General features: G+C 45.6%; 1 protein-coding gene across 1 annotated transcript in view; it reads left to right on the top strand.

Moving 5' to 3' along the window:
* The window catches only part of LOC135401055 (NADPH oxidase 4-like), a 53,715-nt gene that overhangs the window by 16,952 nt on the left and 13,603 nt on the right, over nucleotides 1–23,160 (top strand). Inside the window, exons 2-3 of the mRNA XM_064633191.1 lie at nucleotides 18,989–19,084; nucleotides 22,026–22,139. Coding sequence (XP_064489261.1) covers nucleotides 18,989–19,084; nucleotides 22,026–22,139 — 210 coding nt within the window. The remainder of the gene's footprint in view (nucleotides 1–18,988; nucleotides 19,085–22,025; nucleotides 22,140–23,160) is intronic.

Raw genomic sequence — 23,160 nt, 5'->3', positions numbered from 1 at the left:
AATATCCATAAAACGTCCCTCCCTCGTCTGTTTAACGTCCCTATGGATATCTTTCGGACGTCCCAGAGGACGCCTTCATTCTTTCACTCGGACGTGTGAGCGTACATATATTGGACGAAACTCATTATCTCCAGCGTATCTCAACATCCAGCTTCAGCCGTACATGGGATATCCCTAGGACAGTCGTGTGTTGTTGGGCTGGATGTCTGTCAGACGTCGAAGAGGACTCCTTTCTCTCACTTGGACCTGTGACCGTACATATACCGGACGAAACTCGTTATCGTCAGGATATCCCAACATCCAACTTCTGACGTACATCGGATATCCATAGGACAGCCTTGTGTTGTTGGGGCTATTTCCATATTCCTCCCCCCCCCCCCCCGTATAGGGCTGTAATTAACAGCTAACGTTGAAAGGACATGCTGATGCGAGATGTTATGTGAAGGAATATTGTTTGCTTCGATTACGCTTGCTCAAGAGTCGCCTCTCTATTTTTGCTCGTGTATTCAGTCCACAAAAGTACCTTGGCATAACGAGCACCGTAGCACTAGCTGGAGGTGGTGTTGTGGGGGGGGGGGGGGGGGGCACACGCGAAAGGGTTATGCAGAGAGGTTTGTCAAAAGAACTACGACCTGCTATACTCTGCATTCAGTAGTTGTTAGAAAAGAAGCCATATCCTACCAAAATGGAAGCAGGAGTGCCCTGTTGGCACGATAGACCCAAATGTACCGCATCATCATTGACATGGTATATGATAAGAGAGACGGAAAACCAGTCCTGGAGGTGTAGGCTTCGCAGAAAACCGTGCGTAATGTTTCTTGCTTCCTTTTACATTGCGCAAGTAACAATTCTTTTGGCAATATTTGCATTTTGTGTGCGTGCGTGCGTCTGTCTCTTTGTCTTCATGCACGAGGCCTTGGTATGTTTACGAGAGAGTGATGTCGGCGCAGTGTAATCGTAGCACACCTGACCGGCAATCAGAGAGGGGTGGGTTCGTACACCAGCTCGTTGGCTCAGTGGTTAGCGTTCTCGCCATGACATGTCGAGACTGGGAGGTACCCGGGTTCGAATCCCGGATCCGGCCATGCTGCCTGGGGTTTTCCCTGGGTTTTCCTGAAACGCTTTCTTTCGTCTTTCAGACATATGTCGGCACACTTCCCTTAGAAGTCGGCCCAAGACACACATCCCCCAAGGGCGTTAGTCGTGACGTTGTCCACCTCTGTGAGGCCGACAACGGCGATCCCTTTCATCACCACCTGTGGGTTCGTACCCCACCACCCGGGTACTCGCTGACTTTTCGTCACTGGAGTCTTTCAGAACATTGCCTTTGCGTTGTTGAGGCTTAAGTACTGTGTATGTCTTCATTGTCAGTTCAGCCCTTTGCAATTTTCGTTACTTTCGGTTTAGCACGCAACATACCTGGTGGTTCCACCGGTGGATTTCAGCGCACGTCAAAGAACCCAAGGGTGTGCATGTAAACCACGGAGTATACCAGCGTCGAGTAATAGTGCCCCGGAGATTGAAAATATCGCTCTTCCTCGATCAATCTCTCCCGGTTATCAAGTCATCTCAGGGAGAAGTCGAGATATATAATGTTACTATACACAGAAAACCATCTTGCCGACTCTGCCATCATCATCGACGATCCGACTTGAGGCGGCCTTTCTTTGGGCTGGGCATCATTTGGTCTCGCTGCTTCTGCCCCCGTGCGTATCCACCCATTACGCAGACATTCTTCCGAGAAGACGTCACGAAGGGGAGGCGTCCGTATTTTTAGCTAGAATTCTATCATTTTAGGATCTCACAACGGGCTGACGTCTTTGCTCTTCGGTAGTCATCATATGCCGAAAGAAAGAGATGCTTTCAGGCATTGTGGAGTGATCTTCTGGGAAGCACAGGCTCATTAACCCCACCAACCCCTGGTGGTGGTTGTGCAGTCATGTTAGCGTAACCGCGTATTCGCACGATGCAGATGCCCAGATGCCGCAGATGCCCAATACCGCCATAGCTTTCTGCTGCCACGCGAGAGCGAGTGCTCAGACACACACACACATAAATGGGATGATGATGTGGTGGGTAATTCACAGCCGTTATGGCGGTACACTGCCCCATTGCGCTTGCTCAGCGTCATGTTATAGTATGTCTTTTTGTACTCTCCTAACCGTGGGGAATACCCACCAGCATAGCCACAAGATATTCCGTAGCAGACGACAAGGCCAATGGTGTCGTCTGCTATGTGTGCAGTGTGCCACTCCCGATATTCCAGCGCCGTGCGAATGCTCAACATCAGACGAGCCGGAACTTCCGCCCCGAGACCCTTTTTCTTCCACTAGAATAATTTGTGGGGATGTCGCTGGTGCGAATCCATGGTAAGCGTTCTGGAATAGCCGGCTTCACATTCCTGGAGCACCAGCATGGCCGCGTGCACATGCAGCATTCGCTGGTTGGTGGCAACTCAAAGTTGATGCTGAAGGCTGAGAGATCGCGTGTTCGACTCCTTCCACCGGCTGTGCTGTCTGAGGTTTTCCCTGGGCTTACTGTGAGATTTTCTAGATTAATGTCGGCGCCATTCCCTCAGAAGTCGGCCCCAGACGCAAGCTATAGCCTACTGTTTCCGACTCCTCCTTCAGTACGCCGCTCCTTGCAATAGTTGCTTTGTGGTGATGACACATGTAATAATAAAAAAAATATTGGAACTATACAATCAATACAATAATTATCCTTTCAATCAAATCCAATCACATCCAGGATCAAGAAAGAGGCACTCCGATACCGCTGCCTGAAATAGAGTCGTGTGCATCGAAAGTTTGGAAAGATTCGAACGAAGGCCTCTCCGTGACATTGGCCTACTTGAAGAACGGGGAAGTTGAGGAAACGGAGGATGCGGCGAGCTTCTCGTTGAGAAAGCCATCAGCGATTGACTAGACGATTGTGTGGACGATACGGCGTGCGTGTTTGGGATGACAATTATTTTTCCTACATGCACGAGACGACGCATTGTACGTTGTCTTTCGTATTGGGACTCCTTCGCGTTCCAATCTTCCTTTCACGGCGAATGTTTCGCTAAACGCAAAATAAAGGAAAAGAAAAACTTCGGCTTTTCGATGAAAGTACACACTTCCAATTCTTTTGAGGAATAGCGTCGCTATAACGCTTTTCTTACCAATGTTAGTTAAGGGAAGAGTCACGGGACGAGAGTCACCGATATTTCGAACAGAGTCTGTTCTTCTTCTGGGTGCCGTCCTCATCATTGCCGTGATATTTAAAGGGTTCATAGCTATTGCATGTCAACAGCGTCGGAGGATAGGAAAAAAATCCATTCATTCTCTACCTTTAATTTGATTCTTGTAAGGCTCTGCTTGAGCTGGAACACAAGCTGCTCAAACTATAGAGTCACTAAATAAGCTACTAAATACGCTTATTTAGTGACACGGAACATCTCTGCTTCCTCGGTGACCTCATCACGCCACAATATGGAGCAGATTTACGCGTAGGGCGAACCAGCCCACGCATGTGTAGTACGACATCCTGCATGCACCGCATGGCATATATAGAACTGCGGATAATTTCAACCACCTGAAATCTTCGACACACGGTGATGGAGGTAATGTTTTCCCTGTTTTATGCATCTTTGGAAAACTCAGAGCATCCGCAACCGACTGCCCCCTGCACACACTATAATCTTACCCCGCATCGTTTCCTCATTTCAGTCTTAAGACCCAGTTTATGTGCGGTGATACGTTTTTCTAACGACACTTTCTTTTGCGACAGTTACGTGATACACAACTGTCCGCTACTGTTGACAGTAGCTCCCGTGACTCTGTCGTGACCGTTAAAGGGATGGACGGTCACCAGTATACAGAGATCTGGATACTCTCCACCGCTTATTCACGACACAGGCCTTATGCACGTGGGGCAAGTGAACATTCATTATACATGCAGGGTCTGATAAAGAAAGACAACAGACCCTAATTATGATTGATCGCTCGCTGCTGTGTTGCTTGTTTATACGGGGCATAGTAATCAGGGCACCGGAGTTATAGGAATGGAAGGAGTGACTTTGCAAGGTACCCTCCGTTTATTTTTACAACGATATTTAGCGAGCGGAGCTATAAAACGCTGTTTTCCTAGAAGACCGAGAGTTGTAAAACTTATTTCTCAGTTGGCGAGAACGTGCTTTTAGCGTGTTAATGCTAATAGGACGAGTTCCAGCCCTCCTAAGTATCAGGGTCATCGAAAAAGGTACGGCCTGCGCGGAAATATTTCATCCCTGGCACATTTTTACCACGATACCATTTATGCACTCTACGAACGCGTGTTTTGTTGGTATTGTTTACAGTATTTGGGTTATATTACTTTATGGCTCGCAGCAGGAGAGCGTGAACAATGCAAACAGCCCCAGTCAGAAGAGCGCAGAGTGGCCTCGTCAACTTAATTGAGCCGCATTTGACGAATCCGGCGAACACCACGTTTCCGGCAATGTTTCCGTTTACGTTGTGTTAGAGAAATTACACACAGTATACGTGCCCTGGTGGAGCCCGTTCCTACACGACTAATATTCGTAAACGGATGATGACCTATCATTTTTTAGAAATATCTTTTATCGTGCAAGACGCCACTGAATGGTCGCATTGCGGACTTTTAGTCATTCGTTTTCTTTAATCTGCAACGAGACCTCTCATCACGTCTTTCTCAACGTCTCGTGCCAAGGGCGACGTACCCGTTCCCGGCAGGAGTTCGATCCAGCAACCCTGGCATCCGTGGGCGGGCAGGTTAGACACTGAATACGTCAGAGAAGAAGTAAAGGTTGAGTTGAGTGGAATATACTATGTATAAAACAAGGGGAGAATTTGAATTCGTCACCTGACGAATTCTGCTACTCCCACAAAGAACCCCCAAATGAATGAACCCTACAGAAAATAAAAATAAAAAGATGAAAATATAAAGAGAGAAAAACATCACCCCTCCCGGTAAAAGGTAAAGGACCAACTCTTGTCAGAAAACGCAACGAGCAGAGAGAGAGAGTCATCCCGGAGAAGGAAATTGAAGTCGTCTTGCATATGGCAGCAATTTTGACGGGACCATGCCCCTAGTAGTCCATAAATGTCACGATGGTCTCGAACGTGATGCACAGAAATACGGAGGGTTAAAACGAAAAGCACGGGAGACGTGTAGGAAATCCCTATCTCGGCCACAGGCGACCTTGAAAGCGGGACCTTCTCGTTCATTAAAAAATAAGCTGCTGGCGTGAGAACTGCACATGTTTTCTATGACAGAGCACAGGCTCACGAGAGTACAAGAATAAGAGTGTGTATGAACGAACGTAGGGTTATCCCGAGATGAAGTACAGTATTTCTTCCGTTCTGTGAGAAATAACTCTGGCACGGGAGGTGCCGCAAGTTTTTTAAATGTTGGATGGAGTGGTAAAAAATCGTGTCAGGAATTGACAGCTTTCAGATCTGTTTTATTAAATTATGAACAAAGAGTAAAAGAAAGAAAAACGCTCCTTCGTGTATACATTGTCAGTACCCTAATTCCGCGATTTTCTTGAGCTGCCGGGGAATCCCTGGGGCTTTACAATTAACCGTAAATGTATGTTTACTAAAAACAGAACGACAGAAGTGCCATATTATACTTTAAAACTGTTAAAAAGCAGCAGAGTAATTATCGTAACAATGTTTACGCTGCTACGAAACTATCCAAATCCGTAACCACACGAGGCTGAGGAGGCGATATAGACCATATGAAATGTTATGTGGGCATGAGATTTTTTTTTCTTTTCAGTTTGCCGACAAAGAACTGGACCTATTGTCACCTTTTAAGTAAAATGTTAGCGTACAATAACGAGTTTTAGTGCATCGTACGCTAACGCCTTTGCGTACGTAAGGGATAGCTTGGTTGTTCTGCGCACTACGCGAAGCTCTCTTTATGTTTAGCGCGTGCGAAGAACGACAAACGCTATTCCTTACGTACGCCAAGGCGATAGCGTACGATGCACTAAGACTGTAATACGTCCTCCAACGCATAAGTTTCGCTCCAAAGAATCTTTATTTTACTTTTAGGTACTCGGTACTTTGGGAACCCTATACTTTACTATGGGCGATCCTGTAGATTCACATTTCACGTCGCAATACTGCTTAATAAAAAAAGAGAGAAAAAGAGGCGAAAGACGAGTGAAGGTGTATGAGAGGCGAACAGGAATGCAGCGAAGGCCGTGCTCCGCATTCTATGTCTTTACTGCACCGCCTGGTAATACCACGATACCTAAGATATGCAACACATGCCCCCGTTATTTTCTTCTCGTCCACATCATCATCATCACGTAAGATAATGTAATCGCCTCTAACGCCTTCCATCAACGTTCTCCTCCAGCGCGGAATCTATCCAGTGTCCCCTCAAGCCAACGAAAAAGGCCAAAGCTGGTGAGAGACAACGTCGAATAAGCTAGACAAATGATGGGTGAAAATAAGCGACACCGATAAGGCCTTGGCTTCGTGTAATTGAGCGTGAAATTCCTCACTTAGCTGGTGCAATCTTAATTGGCATTAAGCAATTCCCTCGGAATTCAAAGACTCCTTCGTGACCCCGTTCGTTCGAGCTTAATCAAAAGACAAGTGTATACGCAAAGTACGAGCAATATAGAATACATAAATAGTAGACAATATGTACACACGATATAGTATACACGACAGTCAAAAATGTACGCAGAAATAGATGGAACTTCGGAATACGTGTGCGACCAGCAGAAAGAAGCGTACCGAAACAGACGGTTCAATCCCAATCGTTTTCTACGTAGACTCATGGAAATGTACGTTGCGACGAACTACAAGTAGAGACATCATGCAGGCTGATGCAGGCATCATTTCCATGACCTCCTCGCATCGTTTCTTTCGGAGATCTGAGCACGGCCTTGCGGGCCTCGACACGCGACGGCTTCCGCAATTTTCGTTCAGCTTCTATCATTGTACTAGTACCATTTTGAAGTGGAATAGAGTAAATCCGACATGCACTTTCTGTTTCCGGCAAAAAAAGAAAAGAAAAAGTGACGCTGGCAAATTTCGGAGTTCAATTCTGAAAATTCAATTTCTCGTGTCTTTAAATGCATAAAAGAACTCGCCATGTTAAAATCCGTAATTTTCAGACAAGTAGACTTTCTAATACAATTTTTAACGGGTTAAGTGGACCACCCTGCATTTTGAGTATCAAAACCCTGCGTCATTGGCATCCGCATCTCTCCCTTCAACCCTCAACGAATACCGGCATCACAATTGTACTTTCATGCTCGTTAGATGATCACCATTCGTTTTGTAAGTTAGCGGGGATGATTAGTTGCATGTTCGCGTGAAATTTTCGATTAACAGAGTGTGCTCATTTCGAGTGTAGGGGTGTGCCACCCGTAATTTTCAAGTTGCACAGCATTCCCGGAGAACGCTGAAATGAGAGCAAGCAGATTCTCGGAAAACACGTTATAATAATCGTGTCGGGAGCGCAATTCAAGCAAAGCGCAATAAGGGTCACAAGGTTGGTTACGTCAGCCCTCCTCTAAAAGCTACAAAAGTTGCTAACGGCAAAGCAACAAAGCCAGTTAACAATATAGCCTAGGTAGATGAACACCATAAACACCGCGTGTTTCACTCTCGTCTACCGGAAGGACGAAGTCGCTTCATCATCATCATTATTATTATTATTATTATTATTAATATTAATATTATTATTTTAGTGCTTCCTTGGTCGTTCTCAGGAGTAGTGGTGAATGGATGTATATAATGTAATGTACATCGCAGCGTTCGAGCTATCTGCCTGCATGGACTGACACGCTGCTCGGACGGAGTGTAAACGATTTCTATAGACTAAATTCGCCATAGTATGTGCAACAGTCGTCTTCGAGGGCCAGCAGCATATCTCGCTTTTATCCTGTGTTAGCACCGCGGAAAAAACTGTGGCTGTGAGCATCGTACGGACGTGGACGGATGGAGAGTGGACACCAGGAAGGGGTTGGGGAGAGGATGTTACTGTGCTTCCTGGGCCTCCTGGCTTTTGGAAAGCTCGCGGAAAACCCACGGTAGACGTCAGACAGCACAGAAGGTGGTAGGATTCGAACCCACAACCTCGGAGTGACCACCAATGTGCGAATGCTTTTATCCACACGGCCATGACGGCCAATGGTGATGGTGAGGGAGGGGTGGTCATGGTGGAACTGCCTGCCAGTGAGCTCAGCTGGACTTCCCAATAATGCGGTTCAAGTTATGTCGATGAAGATTGATTCTCATGCAGTCTTTTTTTTTTTGTTTCCTTGTCCCCTACTGGAGCAAAAAAGTAGTTCGCTGCCGTTACAAGGTTATTATACATGTGCATACAGAGGGATACATACATGTGCATACAGAGAGATGCATACGAGCGACGGGGTTAGATGGCGAGCGACGGGGTTTTTAAAGCCAAATGACGGGTTTCGGTGGCGAGTGACGGGAAGCCGATCGAGTGACGGGTTTAGATGGCGAGTGACGGGGTGCCGCGAGTGAGAGTGTACCGAAAATAATATCGTTTCTGTTTCTGGTATCCAAAAATCTCGACCTTGTGTTTCCGTCTGCAGACGATTTTCCTAGCGGTTTCCGTTCTGTAGCAGAATTTCGTGTCTCTTTCTTTGATATCGTTCCGTCTGTGCTTGGCCCGTTTACGGTAGTGGTTTTAACGATCTTTCACTTTGGAATTGGAGTCGACGGTCGAGTGATCGGTTTTGATGTCATCCAATAGTAAAAAAAAAAGAAAAGAAAGAAACAAATAATAATATGAGACCCAACGTTCCTGTAGATAGGGACAAGTTCACGGAAACACGGTACTGGCGTATTTCGTCATCGGAACGGTCCCCTTCTAGCTATTAGGAAGAGATCGAATAAGAAACAGGCGGTGACCGGATATTCTGTCGTCAGTTTGAGTGTCCGCTCCTGTTTGCCGCTAGGGTGTCACCCAAATACAGAAATGCGACGCTCCGGTGTTCCGTGAACTTTTGTCCCGAGCTGTACCAAGCTGCTTTAGGAAAATGGTGTGGAAGGTACCTTTGAAAAAGTCAGATGGCCTCAACGAAGGATCACGCACCCTTCACAGTGTTACGCAAAAACATTCTAATTTTTTTTTGCTTAACGCAAGTGAAGAAAGGACTGCAAACTTGTCTTTTCGGGACACAACATCCTCAAAAATACACAAACGGTTGACATCGCAAAGGTCCCCATAAGAGAGCCTATCTCCTATCGCACCCAATACTTCCAATAGACCACACTTCGGTGCAAGAAACCATCGCTTCCAAAGCCTGTCCTCAGACGTTTCTTTCGTCTGCACATTTCCTCATCCACGCACTTGACGTTGTCGTACCTGGGTCGAAAGCGACGTCCAGATCGACAACCGCCTGCGGAGAAAGCTGCAAAACCAGCTCTTCGCTTTCTTCGCACAAACATAACTACACATGCAAAACGTCTCAAGACGTTTCGAATGCAGCCGGCTCCAAGGGGGAACAAAGAGCACCTTGTTAGATTACATGAGGGGAATAAAGAAAAACTTTTTGGGGTGGTATATCAGGGAGGAAAGAGTGAGCTGAGGCGCACGGAAAAGTGAAGCTGAAACAAGCGGGGTTGGCGACGGCCATGTCACGTCGCCACCAGTTTTTCGGTGTCGGTTTTTGCCGTTGTCTGCAAAGGAATGTTCCAGAATTCTTGGGTAGATGCACCCCTGGCGTGCCAAAGTGGCCCCGAAAGCGGTGTGTGCAAGGCCTTCTTAGCTCCTGTCTATACGAACGTACATAGGGCCTTGTTGTTTTCGGGTTTAATATTTTTTGAAAGTCGGGGGTAAAAATCGGGTTTTGTTGAAGGAGCCGTAAAATCGGGTGATATCGGGTGGAAAAGTAAAATTTCGGATGAAAAAAAAAAAGAAGAAAAGAGCACTTCTCGCATTTTAGATTGACATAAGATGCCTAACAGTTGTGCTGAATGTCCAATGCTTAGTTTTCTCCAGTGCCCGTAATAGTGGCTGAATTAGCACTTGCAAAGTTCGTTTTAGGTTTTTTTTCTTTCGGGTTTTGCCCTAAGCGATGATGATGCAAATCGGGAAGTAAAAACGGGTTTTACCCTAAAACGCAGGGCTCTATCTACACGTCACTTGTCCAACGCTTTTCTCTTCTTTCCTCTACATGCGTACTTAGCTTAGTACGCACGCTTTCGTAAATTTCGCACCTGTGTGTAAAACTCCCACTGGGGTTCATATAGCAGCGACGAAAAACGTTAGCATTCCTTTACCCATTAAGCTGCGAAATTACTAAACTTATAGCCAGCCGAGTGGGGTTCACTTCTTTTTTTTCTTTTTTCTTTTTTTGCTTGTCAAGAAAAGTTATCACACTAGAACTGAATAGCCAATATTGCAGACGCGGTTGCTGCTGCTCAATCGTCAAGAAAGGAGGTTTGTATTTTATGATGTTTGACGTCCCAGCGCACAACGAACCAAAATGAACCTCCTCGGCAATCCAGCCTACCCGCCTGTGCACTCCTGCTTACCCAAGAGGTTATCAAAACAACTTCCTCTCCTCCGAAATGCAGAAAAAAGAAAGAAAGAAAGAAAAACTGTAGACAACATTTAAAAAAAGGCCCTATCGCCTTTTCAGAATAACCAATGGAGGCCAACCTGGGGCAGACAGGCGAGCGGGACTTCGGTAAACATTTGAAGCAAACTCACGATGGCAAAGTCACGTGCCGGATACCAAAGATCGCGTAAAAGCGGTAACGGAGGGAACTGTGCCAGTCGAAAGTGAAGAGCGCGTTCACGTCTCATGAGTTCTTAAACCGGACGCTTTAAACAAGCGTGTCCACAGAGAGATTCCGAGAGGTTGCGTCAATAGAGCAAAGATGGAAGTTTAGTTTCGCTCTCAAAAGACAACGCACTGTTTGCACGATGTAGGTTGTATTGCAGGAAGTCGGAAGGGTGAATATGCGGTGAATTGGGTTGTCAGCTGGATGGCCGTAGGATCGATGATGACACACAATTGGAAGACGTTGATACTGCCATGGATATGCCGCGGAAAAAGTGGAATTCTTAATTATGCGCTAGAATAGATTGTGTATTCATATTTTTTATTTATTTTCGACTTATCAACTTATTGTATCTGTAAGATACTTCTCATCGCAACTGATAGACTGATTCCTCTGCCCGTGAGTAATTTTGTGTTTGCCTGTGGCACGTTATTAAAGTAACTATATGAACATATGTCTCACCCAGAAGACACGTACAAGATACTATGAAAGTGTATTTCAAATGCGATAATAAACACTGAACGGAAAACGCACTTAAGGTACAGTACAAATACTTGGATAATAAAGTAATTGCAGTAGAGTAACAAATACTTCAAAAAGTACTGTATTTTAGAAACAGTTAACATACATGGATCACCACAGAGATTCTCTTTTGTTTTCTTACATTTTAGGAACAGGAATTATTGGCGCGTAATAGGAGTTACATTACACAATATCCGCCACTCAGCCTTCTTCTCTTTATGTGCAAAATGATCTACTTGGGCAAACAGAGCTCTCACCAAACCGATAAACTGTTGACTGCAGAACAATACTCCCGGAAAGTCAAGTTCGAGGTCCTAATACAGTACCAGAAAACGGATTCCATAGGGAGGGTAAAGCGTAACGGAAAGTATACACGGAAAGAGCTTGTGAAACTCAACGTGTCATGAAGACAAACAAAAAGAAGTTGAAGTATTCGTAGAAAGTACTGAAAAACGTATTTGAAATAGAGTACAAATACCTTTCGGAAAATGTAGTTTGTAAGATAGTAAAATACTCATTTAAGATACAGCATTTCGACAGGAGACGTTACTCACGATACATTCAAATCTGCTCTGCAGACGTTGGAGAGTGTAACGCAGGTAGTCTTGCACATAATGACGTCACGACTATCTGTGTCACTTTCTCGACTGGAAACTAAACAGCAAATTATCCAGTCGACCAATTACACACTGCATCGCAATTGCATAAACATGTCGACACGTTAGCCGCCCCGGAACAACCAACGGTAACAACGTGACATGGCCGCGAGAAAATTAATTCCACCAGTCAACTATTACGCAGAGATGAGAGAGGAAGAAGAGAGACTAATATTGTGTCAGAAAATACAATGACACCAATTGTAGAGGTGTAATTATACGTAATGTTGGTTGCCTTGGATGGGCAACTGATTTGGCCCAGTTCAGAAACGCAGCCCTGCCGACGGGCACATCCTTGCCTTGGTTGAAAAGCGGACAGGTTTCCGTCTTACGGGCGAAAGAATGTGCGTGGCCATCCGGTATACCACACTACTGAAAGCGCGGGTGCATAGGGGTGGCCGGGTAGATCAAGATTGTTCGTCTTCATGGGCAGCTCTGTGAAATGAAGCGCCACACAGATAGGACACCTACCAGCCACCCCTATATGTATACTCGAACTTTGAGTACATTGTGCTTCTTGGGGTTGTATTCCCGTGTGATATGCATTTCTGGAGTATACGCTTCAGCAGTTGATTTCCCTGGCCTGTATCCGATAGAGGATTACGGTATCGTGCTGCTAACGTCACATCGAGTTTCTTTAGGGAAGGTGATCAGAATAATTTGGGTTTTACCTCGCGAGAGGCGACTACGATTAGCAGCGACGCCCCAGTGCAGTTTGTGGATTAATCGTTTTACCCGCTTGAGGGTTCTGTGGCGTGACCCAAGCAAGCACACCTCGCAAAGGAACCACCCCCCTTGCCACCTGTGGCTTACTTCTCTTGACGGACTTTCTCTTGCCTATGAGGAAGTGATGCGTGACGGTCCCTGATGTGATGTTACCCACAGATTGAGGACTTTTGCACAGGGGAAGCCAATGTTTGCTCCCCGCATGGCTGTCGCAAGTGATGAATGGCTGGCTCATCCTCTGGCAGGGCACCTTTGCCTCGCGTACTTCCGCAACCAGAGTGCGGTATGCAGAACAAGACAAATGTTGTCAATCACGGCCATGAGCGTATAGGCATTGTTAACGACTAGGTTATAATATCACAAAGAAGGTAATTCACTTTTTTGAAGGATAGGAAAGTAAAGTTCCTCCGAACAGAACCGATGTCGGTTAACAGCGGACGTAACTTCGGGCACCTTTACTTGCAGCTCTTTTTCTTGCGTCTGTTTGCAGCAAACTTTCCCTGTTCACATACTGCCAATGAAATGGCGGTCATTCGCAAGGGAACGCCAGACGCATAGAGAGGAGACAAGCGTATAGGACATGCTTCCCGTGCACATAGACCCCCAAGGACATACCAGTTTACATTTGAGGCAGTGCAGCACCATTCTTGTCCACAAAATACATGGATAAGGGCTATATACTAATAGCTGTTTCGCAAAGGAGAAACTAGCTATTACGATGAATCCTTTACGATCGATGCAAGTTCTGCAGATTGACTGATTGAAAAAAGAAGAAGAAAGTTCTGCCTGGAAAGCTGTGTTCGTTAGAGCCCTCAAAATGTACCCGGTACCCTTAATTCTTATACCTAGCTATCTTAGATTATGGTTATTAATATTTAGATATTGAAGTCATTATAACAGTATTCTGTCTTACTATGTGTGTCATGTGGATTCTTCAAGAGTTTCCAGGAGTACAGTTGTGAATATTATTTAAAAATTTGTATACGGAACATCCGCGCAAATAAGGCTCCATAATTTTTGGTTGCTGATTGATTGCTGATTGGTTTTGAATATGACGGCACGACGTGGGAGGGATGTGCCGGACGTGGGGTCTTTAAAAAAAAGGCCGGTTGTTTCTCAAGTTAGAAAGAGCTAAAATCAAGGCAATAAAAACGACGATACACACCAAGAGCACTCGCTTGTTTTTGAGCCCTTCTCTGCTGACTTTTCACTTGACCGCGTCCACATCCGAACCTGTTCCGAACAGTTGCGGACTTCCGTCTCGACCGTACGCACCACCTCAGCACCGCAGGCCACAACATTTACCATCATCATAATTCATTAATACTCCATTTACTAAATAGGGGCAGCAGGTGCAACCCTGCTCGGAAAACTACGAACATGTACAGGATTGCTCTACACTGCCGTGACAACGGTACTGACAACGGTACGGGGTAGCCAGTTTGACTTCGTCGAAACTTACATCCCCATTTTTTCTTTATTCACATCACATCACATCACATCACGGTACTGTCAGGGCCGTCTTTTGCGATGATGGCAACTGAAAAATCATTTCGACCGATAGGCAAACGTATTCTTTCTTTTATTTCGTGAAGGCGTACATGGCTTTTAAGCGATTTATGCTTACTCCCAACATCTCGTGTAACAGCCGCCAGTGCAGCGACAACTATATGTAGCTATGGAATTGGAAAACCCAGCTGCCCTGCAAGCCCAGTTTATGAGCCACGGAAGCAAGACCAATAGGAGGATATTAAAATGCAGTTGAACGCAATCTATCGCATCTGGAGCAGCCACACAGAGGCAACACCCTTACGCTTTGCCCTTCAGGTTTATTATCATCCCTTGTTATAGAGTTATAGTGTCTTGTTAGCGAAGAGCACAACGTGTTACGAAATATGTTTGTACTCGAGGCGGAAGTGTCGAACTTGTTTGGGTCCATTTTGAACCGATTGACAACTCGATTCATGAATCCATACCTTTGGTAGTGCATTTATGAGAGGGAAAACGAGGGTGAAATCCTCCCCGCCCCCATGTATAGTTCCCGTAGACCCGTTCGCGAAATATTGCTTGTTTTTTTTTTGTTTTTTTTACTATTACGTGCACTTACATCAATAACATAAGAAACATAAAGCAGAGCACCCAGTGGGAAACGATCCCACGGAATCCGTAACAAAATCATCACAAAGTTAGTGGTATATCCGTAACCTTTAGGATGTGAGGAACATGTGTATGAAATATCTCGTTCCAAAATTGCGCACATACTACTATTCAAACGAATTTATTACGAAGCGAGGGCTTCGCCTCTGTGAAGCGAGAGGGCATTAAAAGCAACGCACTGCTGAGATCATGCGGCCTCCGGCATCGGCGAATGCAGGCTTTGAAGCAGACGACAATGCAGGGTGACGTCACGGTGTCTTTCTCCGGGCGCATTTCGCATCTTCGCATTTCGGTTTGCTATTGTCATCATTTACGAATTAATTACTCGCGCGAAATAAATGCGCATGTTCTATTCGGTATCGAAGGGGTGGTTCGTGTTCGGCATCATGCTCAGCTTTTTTTCTTTTTTTTTTTTTTTGCGGAGTCTCCTTTTAATGATCCCTTGGAACCGCTGCCTTCAAATGACATTTTTTTCTCTGCTTTTATGTTCCCTCGCAGGTCAAGACTATAAGGCATTATCACTACACCTGTATCCTGATATATGTTGTCTTTTGTTGTTGATTGGGTTCCGGTCAGGCTGCAGCCCAAGGAAATCAGATATGACGCCAGATATGATGACGTCAGATATGACTACGAATTAAAGTAGTGCATACGTATCCGCCATTACGGGATAGTAGACCATTGCTAACGTGACCCTCGAAGTACTGTATCTATCTACCGCACCCAATTAACGAATTCACGAATGAACGATTCTGAGTCACGCATGCTGCCATTGGGTCCAGTAGGTATATGATGACTACACGTTGATGGTATCAACAGTCTACTAACACATTATTTTCCCACCAACTCTCGTCCTTTTGGCATCTGGCTACCTAAGTGCCTTAGTACTCTGCAAGTCGATTTTTCTTTTTTTTTTTTTTTTTGCTGTTCCTTTTTTTTCGACGCACAACTTCGTGAAGGTGCTGTTAGTGAAAGCACGTAAGACAGAGTGATATCATGGTAAATAAAAAGCGTAGTAAGTACTTGCAAGTAGTGATGTCACGAACCTGGCAAAGTTCAAGTTCGCAGAAGTTCGAAACTTTCGAACTTTTATCAGAAAAATTCGCGAATGTTCGTAAAAGTTCGACTTCACTGCGCATGCGCTGGCGTGACCTGCCCGGAAACGTAAACAGTCCAACGTACGCCACTCAAAGCTTAATTAGGCTTAATCACATCAGACAATATGTCCTCCTGTACGGTATGTACGACAAGTCCGTTAGCTTTCCTTCGATTTGTACTTTTCTAGCAACAGAAACTTATACGGTACCGCCTAGCATTCCTACATACACCTTCGCAGAGTAAACAGACAGTCGGTAAGAAAAACAAAGCACGCAAGGACAACGGCGCAAAACTGTTAGCAGTTAAATCTTAAATGTACAAACTACGTTTACCACGAAGCCAGAACACTAGTGGGCTCTGGTCTGGGACGGACTTTCGTCGCATACCTGTCATCCAAGGCACCACGAAGTTTTATAGCCTGTTGGCAATTATACCACCCTCTTCTGAGTCTTCTTGAATAACAGCAATATGAGAAATATCTATTTTATTGGCCAAGGAAACCGTTTTCTGCTTTCTGTTTTGTAGCTCACAGCATAAGTAAATGCAACTATACCATCAGTCGATCTCAGCCTTGCTCATGTGGGCAGAAATATGTACCTCGCACAGGAGGGCGCACATGCCCGTTCATCATTGCTTGATTTTTACTTTTCGTCCGTATCGCTCAAAGTTAAAAAGCAGCTAAAAATCAGCTAAATTCAGCTGCGAACTTTTGCGAAACTGACAAGAAATTCGAAGGTTCGTCGAACCTTGCGAACCACCAGGTTCGCAAAAAGTTCGTGACGTCACTACTTGCAAGTTCACGTTACAGAGCTACACCATGAGTACCAGGTAAAAACAGCAATACGGGCATTATTAGCGAATGCGGAAAGTTGTGACACCATAGGCACAATGTTGACATGGCAACGGGTACAAGAAAGCTTGTGGTAATAACTGAGGGGTTTACGTCGCGAGAAAACTACAACAAAAAGCAAACTGCAGTACTCACCATCATGAGGTTCACTAGTTCATACAGCCTGCACTTCACTTACTGCCGTTAATGAATTGTTTTGCTGTATAGCAGCTGCCGATGAGGTCACCTCAGTCGGGCACTTGAATCTCAAAGGCCACCTCTCAGTTCCTTGAAAACGGCACAAGGCAACCTAAGTCACGCGCGTACTTTAGCACCTCACAAGTCATGAAACTCAAACACGTCACAACTATAGGGCGGTTAGTGTCACTTTAAGCTCCCCTTGCTTCACCTCCATAGCCTTCCTGCCACACCACCTGAAACAGCGCGAAGTTCCGGACAAAATCACTTCCAGTGTCTTTCAACGCCATTGGCCCCATCTGGTCCCGCTGCGTTCTGCCGATTTATCAGAAGGACACGTCATGCATCGTTTCACTGAGCATGCGTACTTATCAGCCGATATACTGCAAAGTCATGTGTACTGCATCATAACACGGTGAGGAGAGACAGAACAGTGCGCCGTGGCTGGAATTTTTTTATCCGATAACGGAAGATAATTTTTCAGGCGCGTGCCGTCAACGTGGTGGCGTCTGAAGGAAACGATATCGGAGCAGAGTGCGTTGTCAATATATCAGCAAACCCCAGAAATATCAGAAACACGTGTCTTTCGTAACTGCAAAATGTGATTTTGATAGCAAACATTCAAGACAAGGTCATTTCTATTGCTTTTATTTATTTGCGTTAGCAGGCAGCTTAAGCACTATGGTAGTAGCCTAGTGCATCCAAGAAGAGAAAGGCAGCGAGCGAAGGTTTTCGCCCACCGTGATGGCATGACCATGCCAAGCGAAGCCAGCAATGTACCTTGGCAAAGAGTTCTCGCGCGTGCTTTACCTATACCACAAAATTGCTTTCCCAATGAGTAGAGATAACATAGCAAACTACGCGCCATCTGGAGCAAAATTAAGCCGTTCGCCAAAGAAGAACGCATACATGGTCTCTTGTGTTTGTTTATTCCGTAAAAGCACATTCCGGCACGGCAACATAAAAACGGTTAAATATTCGGCGTTTCGGAAACAATCCTGGTTCCATCATCAGAAAAAAAGATTTGTGACTTGACTGGGCTACCTATTTATCTATCAAGGAAAAATAACATTCTGGTAAGGGGCCTGGGTGTTTGCTGATGTCGTTGTTTGTCTTGGGCTACTTGGTACATATTGCTGGTCGCGGAGATTCAGCGCACAGTGCATGGAGACAGACACCAATTATGTTCTTTTGATGTGTCCTGCAAGGGTCCAAACTTGTTACTGGTTGAACTGAGCACACGTGAACAAGGGGTCCTCCTGTGGGAATCACTGCCGTTCTCTTATGTAAGATTATTAACCGCCCCGGCCCACATTTGTATCGCTTAGAACCTAATTAAAATGCATGAACAGTCATAGGGAGTTTTTCTTCTTCTTTTTTTTTTTCATGCTGGACTGACGTCCTAGTGACTAAGTGACTGTGGTACAAGGCCGCTGACCTAAATGTGATTCGCTCGCTACGTTGGCCGTCTTTTACATAATGGAGACGTGCCACAAGTAAGAACAGTCGGCGATACAAAACGGAATATAAATGCATCTAATCGCTTCGTAGGTCCAAGGTAGTGGGACGACAGTGCGTCAAACGAGGAAGATTAATGAGAATGCAGCGCACACTGACTCATTGCAGTGCACGGTCTCAGCAGTATTAGTAGAAAGTACAATTATTATTACTGAGACATCAGCGTCTCAGTGTTTGCAGGGCATCCACTTGTGATCTCATAAATCTGAATCTGCCATCAGCTGTAAATGCTGCCATCAGTTGTGGTACGTCATTATCGTAACCCATAGACATGACAGACATTCTCGTGCACAGCTTGATTGACTAATCGGTAAAAGAAAAAAACTTGAGATGTTAATCCCAAACTACTGGCACAGAGATAGACATACTCATCATTGTCTGTTTGGCTCCATGTACGTATTACAACATAGCAGCAATTATAGTGTTCGTAATGTGTGTGTGCTTCTTATTTCAACATCAATTGTGTAAAACCATGTGACCTTTCTGCCTCGCAGGTCCTGTGGATCGGTATCAACGCTGCCATTTTCTGTGCCACCTATTATACCTACAGGTATGAGCCCAGACACTTTTACCTGCGACAAATACTCGGGGTAAGTATCCTCTCACGAAGAATATAAGCGTTCTACGTAACGGCCGTATTCTTAAACGATCCTCGACTCCAGTGAGTGGACGAAAGCGGTGCTCCTCCACTCTCTACACTGGTTCTACCGTGTAGTGCTCGGGGAAACTGCAAAGGGTTTCTTCCGCTCCGGGGCATTTTGAATCAAGGTCGATATTTGAAGCAGAGAAACTGGCTCGAGGAGCAGTTCCAGTGAAAGGTCAAGTCGAGGATCATTTGAGAATACGGCCCCTGACTTCCGAATCCGACAGTAATACAGCGAAAGCACAAAGAGACCGCGAGGTTTACGGTCGCAACTCGTGGTGCTACAAGAGGGCGCCTCCATGTAAAGAAGGCAAAACTACGTACAAGTAATCAAATGAGATGTTGAGGTTGCCACACTTAACTTAGCTGTAATTGGATAAGCGTATCGTCCGACGCAGGGACCGACCACCCAAGTTCCACACCAAGTGGAACTTGATCGTGTCGCATGCGGAATACCCCACGCGACATACTGAACCTAATTCTGTGTCGATATATAATTGACGTGAGTGACCGCATACCCGTCATTCCCTAGCGCATCGATCAATCATAGAGTGTTTCACGTTGTCACTGCCGAGTCAGCAGTTTCAGAAGTCGTCATATGGAGCTCCACTTCGAGCTTATGGGAAATTGTGGTATTTTGAAGGATGTCACTCATCTGTGAAGAGCGAGACACAGTGGGCCAACACCGTGGCCGTTCACCAACGTGACTCGGTACCAGTTTGAGCAAAGTGCAAAGACAGCCTTTAAAACATAATTCAGTGTTGCCATGGAAGTCTCGCAGGGGGAGCCTGAGCTATAGTTGTTGTGCGTCACTGTTTGTTCTGTCGCCCGTCATTCTCGCGAGCACGGAGCTGAAAGAGTTCCTCAACAATCGTTCGCTCTGCGTTCAGCTGGTTATGTAAAAACAACAGCCACTTGGCTATTGTATTCGACCTAGTTATCTTTCAAAATGGGCGCGGTAATACCCTTTGCACGAAGCCGGCTACTTGGTCGTCTGCGTCACATGCCGTTAATTGGACGCGCGTCAAAGCGAGCTGAATTTCAATAGCGCCAGGCCCATATTATTGCGTTGGTTATCTTATCGAAAGGGGGCATTTTTCTGGACCTCAATGGGCCGTTCTCTTGATTATACTCAATGCGAACGCAACACGGTTGGAAAGAGTGCAGTTGCGAATGACAATACGACATTACCGGTCACGGCGCCTTAGAAGCCCCCAGTTTGTGTTCAAATTTATTCCATGCCTCCCCCCCCCCCACAGTATTATTTATTATTAAACATAACAGTATAGCACTCTAGAGCTGAAGTGATCAAAAAATGGGAGCTCTCCAATACTATAGTCTTGGACAAAATATTACCCACTATACAGAAGTCTTAGAAACTTAAACAATGTTGCGAAGTTTGGACGGTTGGTACATCATTCAAAAGCGGTTGAAGTACAGCGCTTGTGTCTGTGTCCTTTAAATTCTTTTAGTGTACTGTCTTGTTCGTACCAGGGACTGGGTCCTTTTTGACGCTTTTCAACTTAGAAACCTACTTGCTAAAACGTTAGAATCACCAAGCTGAAAGACGCAAGTTCCGAAACCAACAAAAGGCGCGGTGCATCCCATTCCACTTTGAAGGCCTGGAAGTATCATGGACTTTTGGAAGAGGAAGGAGGGATGGGGGAGGGAGGGAGGAGCGAAAAGCACTGCTTCCGCCTCTCTGAGTGATAGACGTCCGGAAAAAGTAATAATTAAAATGATAGTCCCGTGATGCAGTAGTGGGTTGATACGGTTTCCTTCCGCTGGAATGGGAAATAATGTGTTGGGGTTGGAGTCGAAGTCCAGCAATGGAGAAGGATGCACCCCTTTTTATTTCGACCAAGGCGTTTTTAATCCATTTGTGTAGTTGGGTCTAAATGCGAAGGTTGTCCGCTGTTGGCGCTTTTAATCAAGCCAGAAAAAGAACTGCGACACGCGGTCCAGGCGTGGAACTCTGATTGGTACGTTTCATCCCCGACCCACCCACCGACCCGGGGCACCGTCATGCATGAAAGTGCGCAGTTACTTCTATCTTGATTATTTTCCCATAGGGATTTGAAGGTGTTTGGTTGTAACTTTGGATTGCGATGTTGAATAGGTTTGAAATTTACCACGATGAAACGTACCAATTAGAGTTCCACGTGAACACATGAATTTTGCACCTGCGTTGAGTAATTGGTGAGTACGGCGCGCCGGCACGGGTAAACGTTTATAGGTAGCTACCCTGTGTAATAGAAGACAGAACATGCACTACGGCGGGAGAGCATCAGCCGAAAGGTCAATGAGAGCAAAAGGTCTTAGGCTACCACAAGGACTGCAAAAACATCCGCTTTGTCAAAGTGGCTTACGTCATCAACGTTGCTTTTTTCTGCCAGTCCTGACGCAGCAGCCAACCTTTCGCAGCAACAATGTCGCTGCTGACCCATAACCAAAGACAATGACTTTCCATTGAGTTGCGAATGACCTGAAACTGCATGTGGTGTCGGTGGCAAGTTCAGGTCAGAAAGAGTTTTTACTCGCAACGGAGGGAAGGGCTTTTGCTTTGATAGATTGATGAAATGGCCAGATACCAAGGGATTCTGGCCAGATGTCTTCTCTGCACGAGTGATTATTTTTTTACACTTGCGCTTGCTGTACAGCAGCACCACATGCAGTGCCAACGAAGATTTCGTAGATGTCATCAATGCCGATGTGTAGGGCGTCTGCGATCGTGTCTTCGTTTCGTGCCTAATTGGTTTTTCTTCTTTATTGTGCACTTCGTCATGGCGTTTCGCAAGAGGAAAGCTGTAGCGGAATTTCCCCAAAAAGACGAATATCTTTCACATTTACGGAGTCTATTACAGATGCCTTGTTCGATTTGTTCACAGATAGGCTTGTGTCTCTCAAGAGGGACTGCTGCGGTGCTCAACTTCAACTGCCTTGTAGTCGTGATTCCAATGTGCCGAACCCTACTAGCCATCATAAGTTCTCATGTGCCTAAGGTAAGGTTTCTGAAACGAAATGTCCGAAGGTTGAGTTTCACTGCTAAATTGTAGACAGTGGATGAATGACCGGCTCCAGCGTTACATAATCATGTGCGGGTTATTCCAAATCAAAGAACCTCGATTCGAACACCGCGTTATTCGTAACCCGAGTACATGATATATAGTATGAAGAACTTCGCGCATACAAATACCACTCATACTTGTTTGCATGCTGTCATGTCATATCTTCATCAATCCCAGACCTGCCGTGAGCTCGTCTTTGGGTGTTGGCGTCGCGATGGTTGTAGACTAGTGCGTTTGTTGCGTTAAAGGGTGCAAGCCAATATGGCTGGTCTTCCACGATGATGCCAATACATATATGTATCTTGACAACGCTGTTCGTGCGACTACGCACACAGATTTTCACTGTCAAGAGACCTTGCTTTGGCAATCAGCAATAGACCCCTACCCGAGAAACGTCATCATGACGCTGGTAGGCAGACTGAAACCGAAACAAATCGGAAGGAGAGGGCTGGGTTCCACGAATGGACATTTGTTCGCTCCCTCCTATAGAAAGAAAAGTAGGACCGAAGGTCACATCCCTTTCAGGGACCATCGTAATCCCCCTCAACACCGTGGCTTTCGGGCGCGACCTTGTTCGCCCCTAGCTTCGAGCGTAGTTGAACTCTACCAATTTGGTGGCGCTGTCGAGCACTATGACGTCATTTGTTTACAAACAGGGAGAGGTCCATTATTATGGAAGAGGATCTCTCCGTCTACTCCACACCGACGTGCTGATGAACGCCTAGGTGAAGACGTGCGATCACATACCAGGGGCCGTTGAAATACTGGTATCTGCAATACTGAAACGTTGCGGTAGTTGATGCTGAAGAACTGCATGACCTGACGTACGGAGCGGACGGCACAGACATGCAGAACTTCCCTCCAGTTCCATAATTGCAATCAATGTTGACCTGACGATACCACGATTATAGCGACATCCGATCCTTGACAAGTCATCACGGTACCTGCTGCAGCG

This window comes from Ornithodoros turicata, chromosome 7 (assembly GCF_037126465.1).
Source record: "Ornithodoros turicata isolate Travis chromosome 7, ASM3712646v1, whole genome shotgun sequence".
Taxonomy (NCBI): domain Eukaryota; kingdom Metazoa; phylum Arthropoda; class Arachnida; order Ixodida; family Argasidae; genus Ornithodoros; species Ornithodoros turicata.
This window is presented reverse-complemented; position numbering and strand designations above follow the sequence as displayed.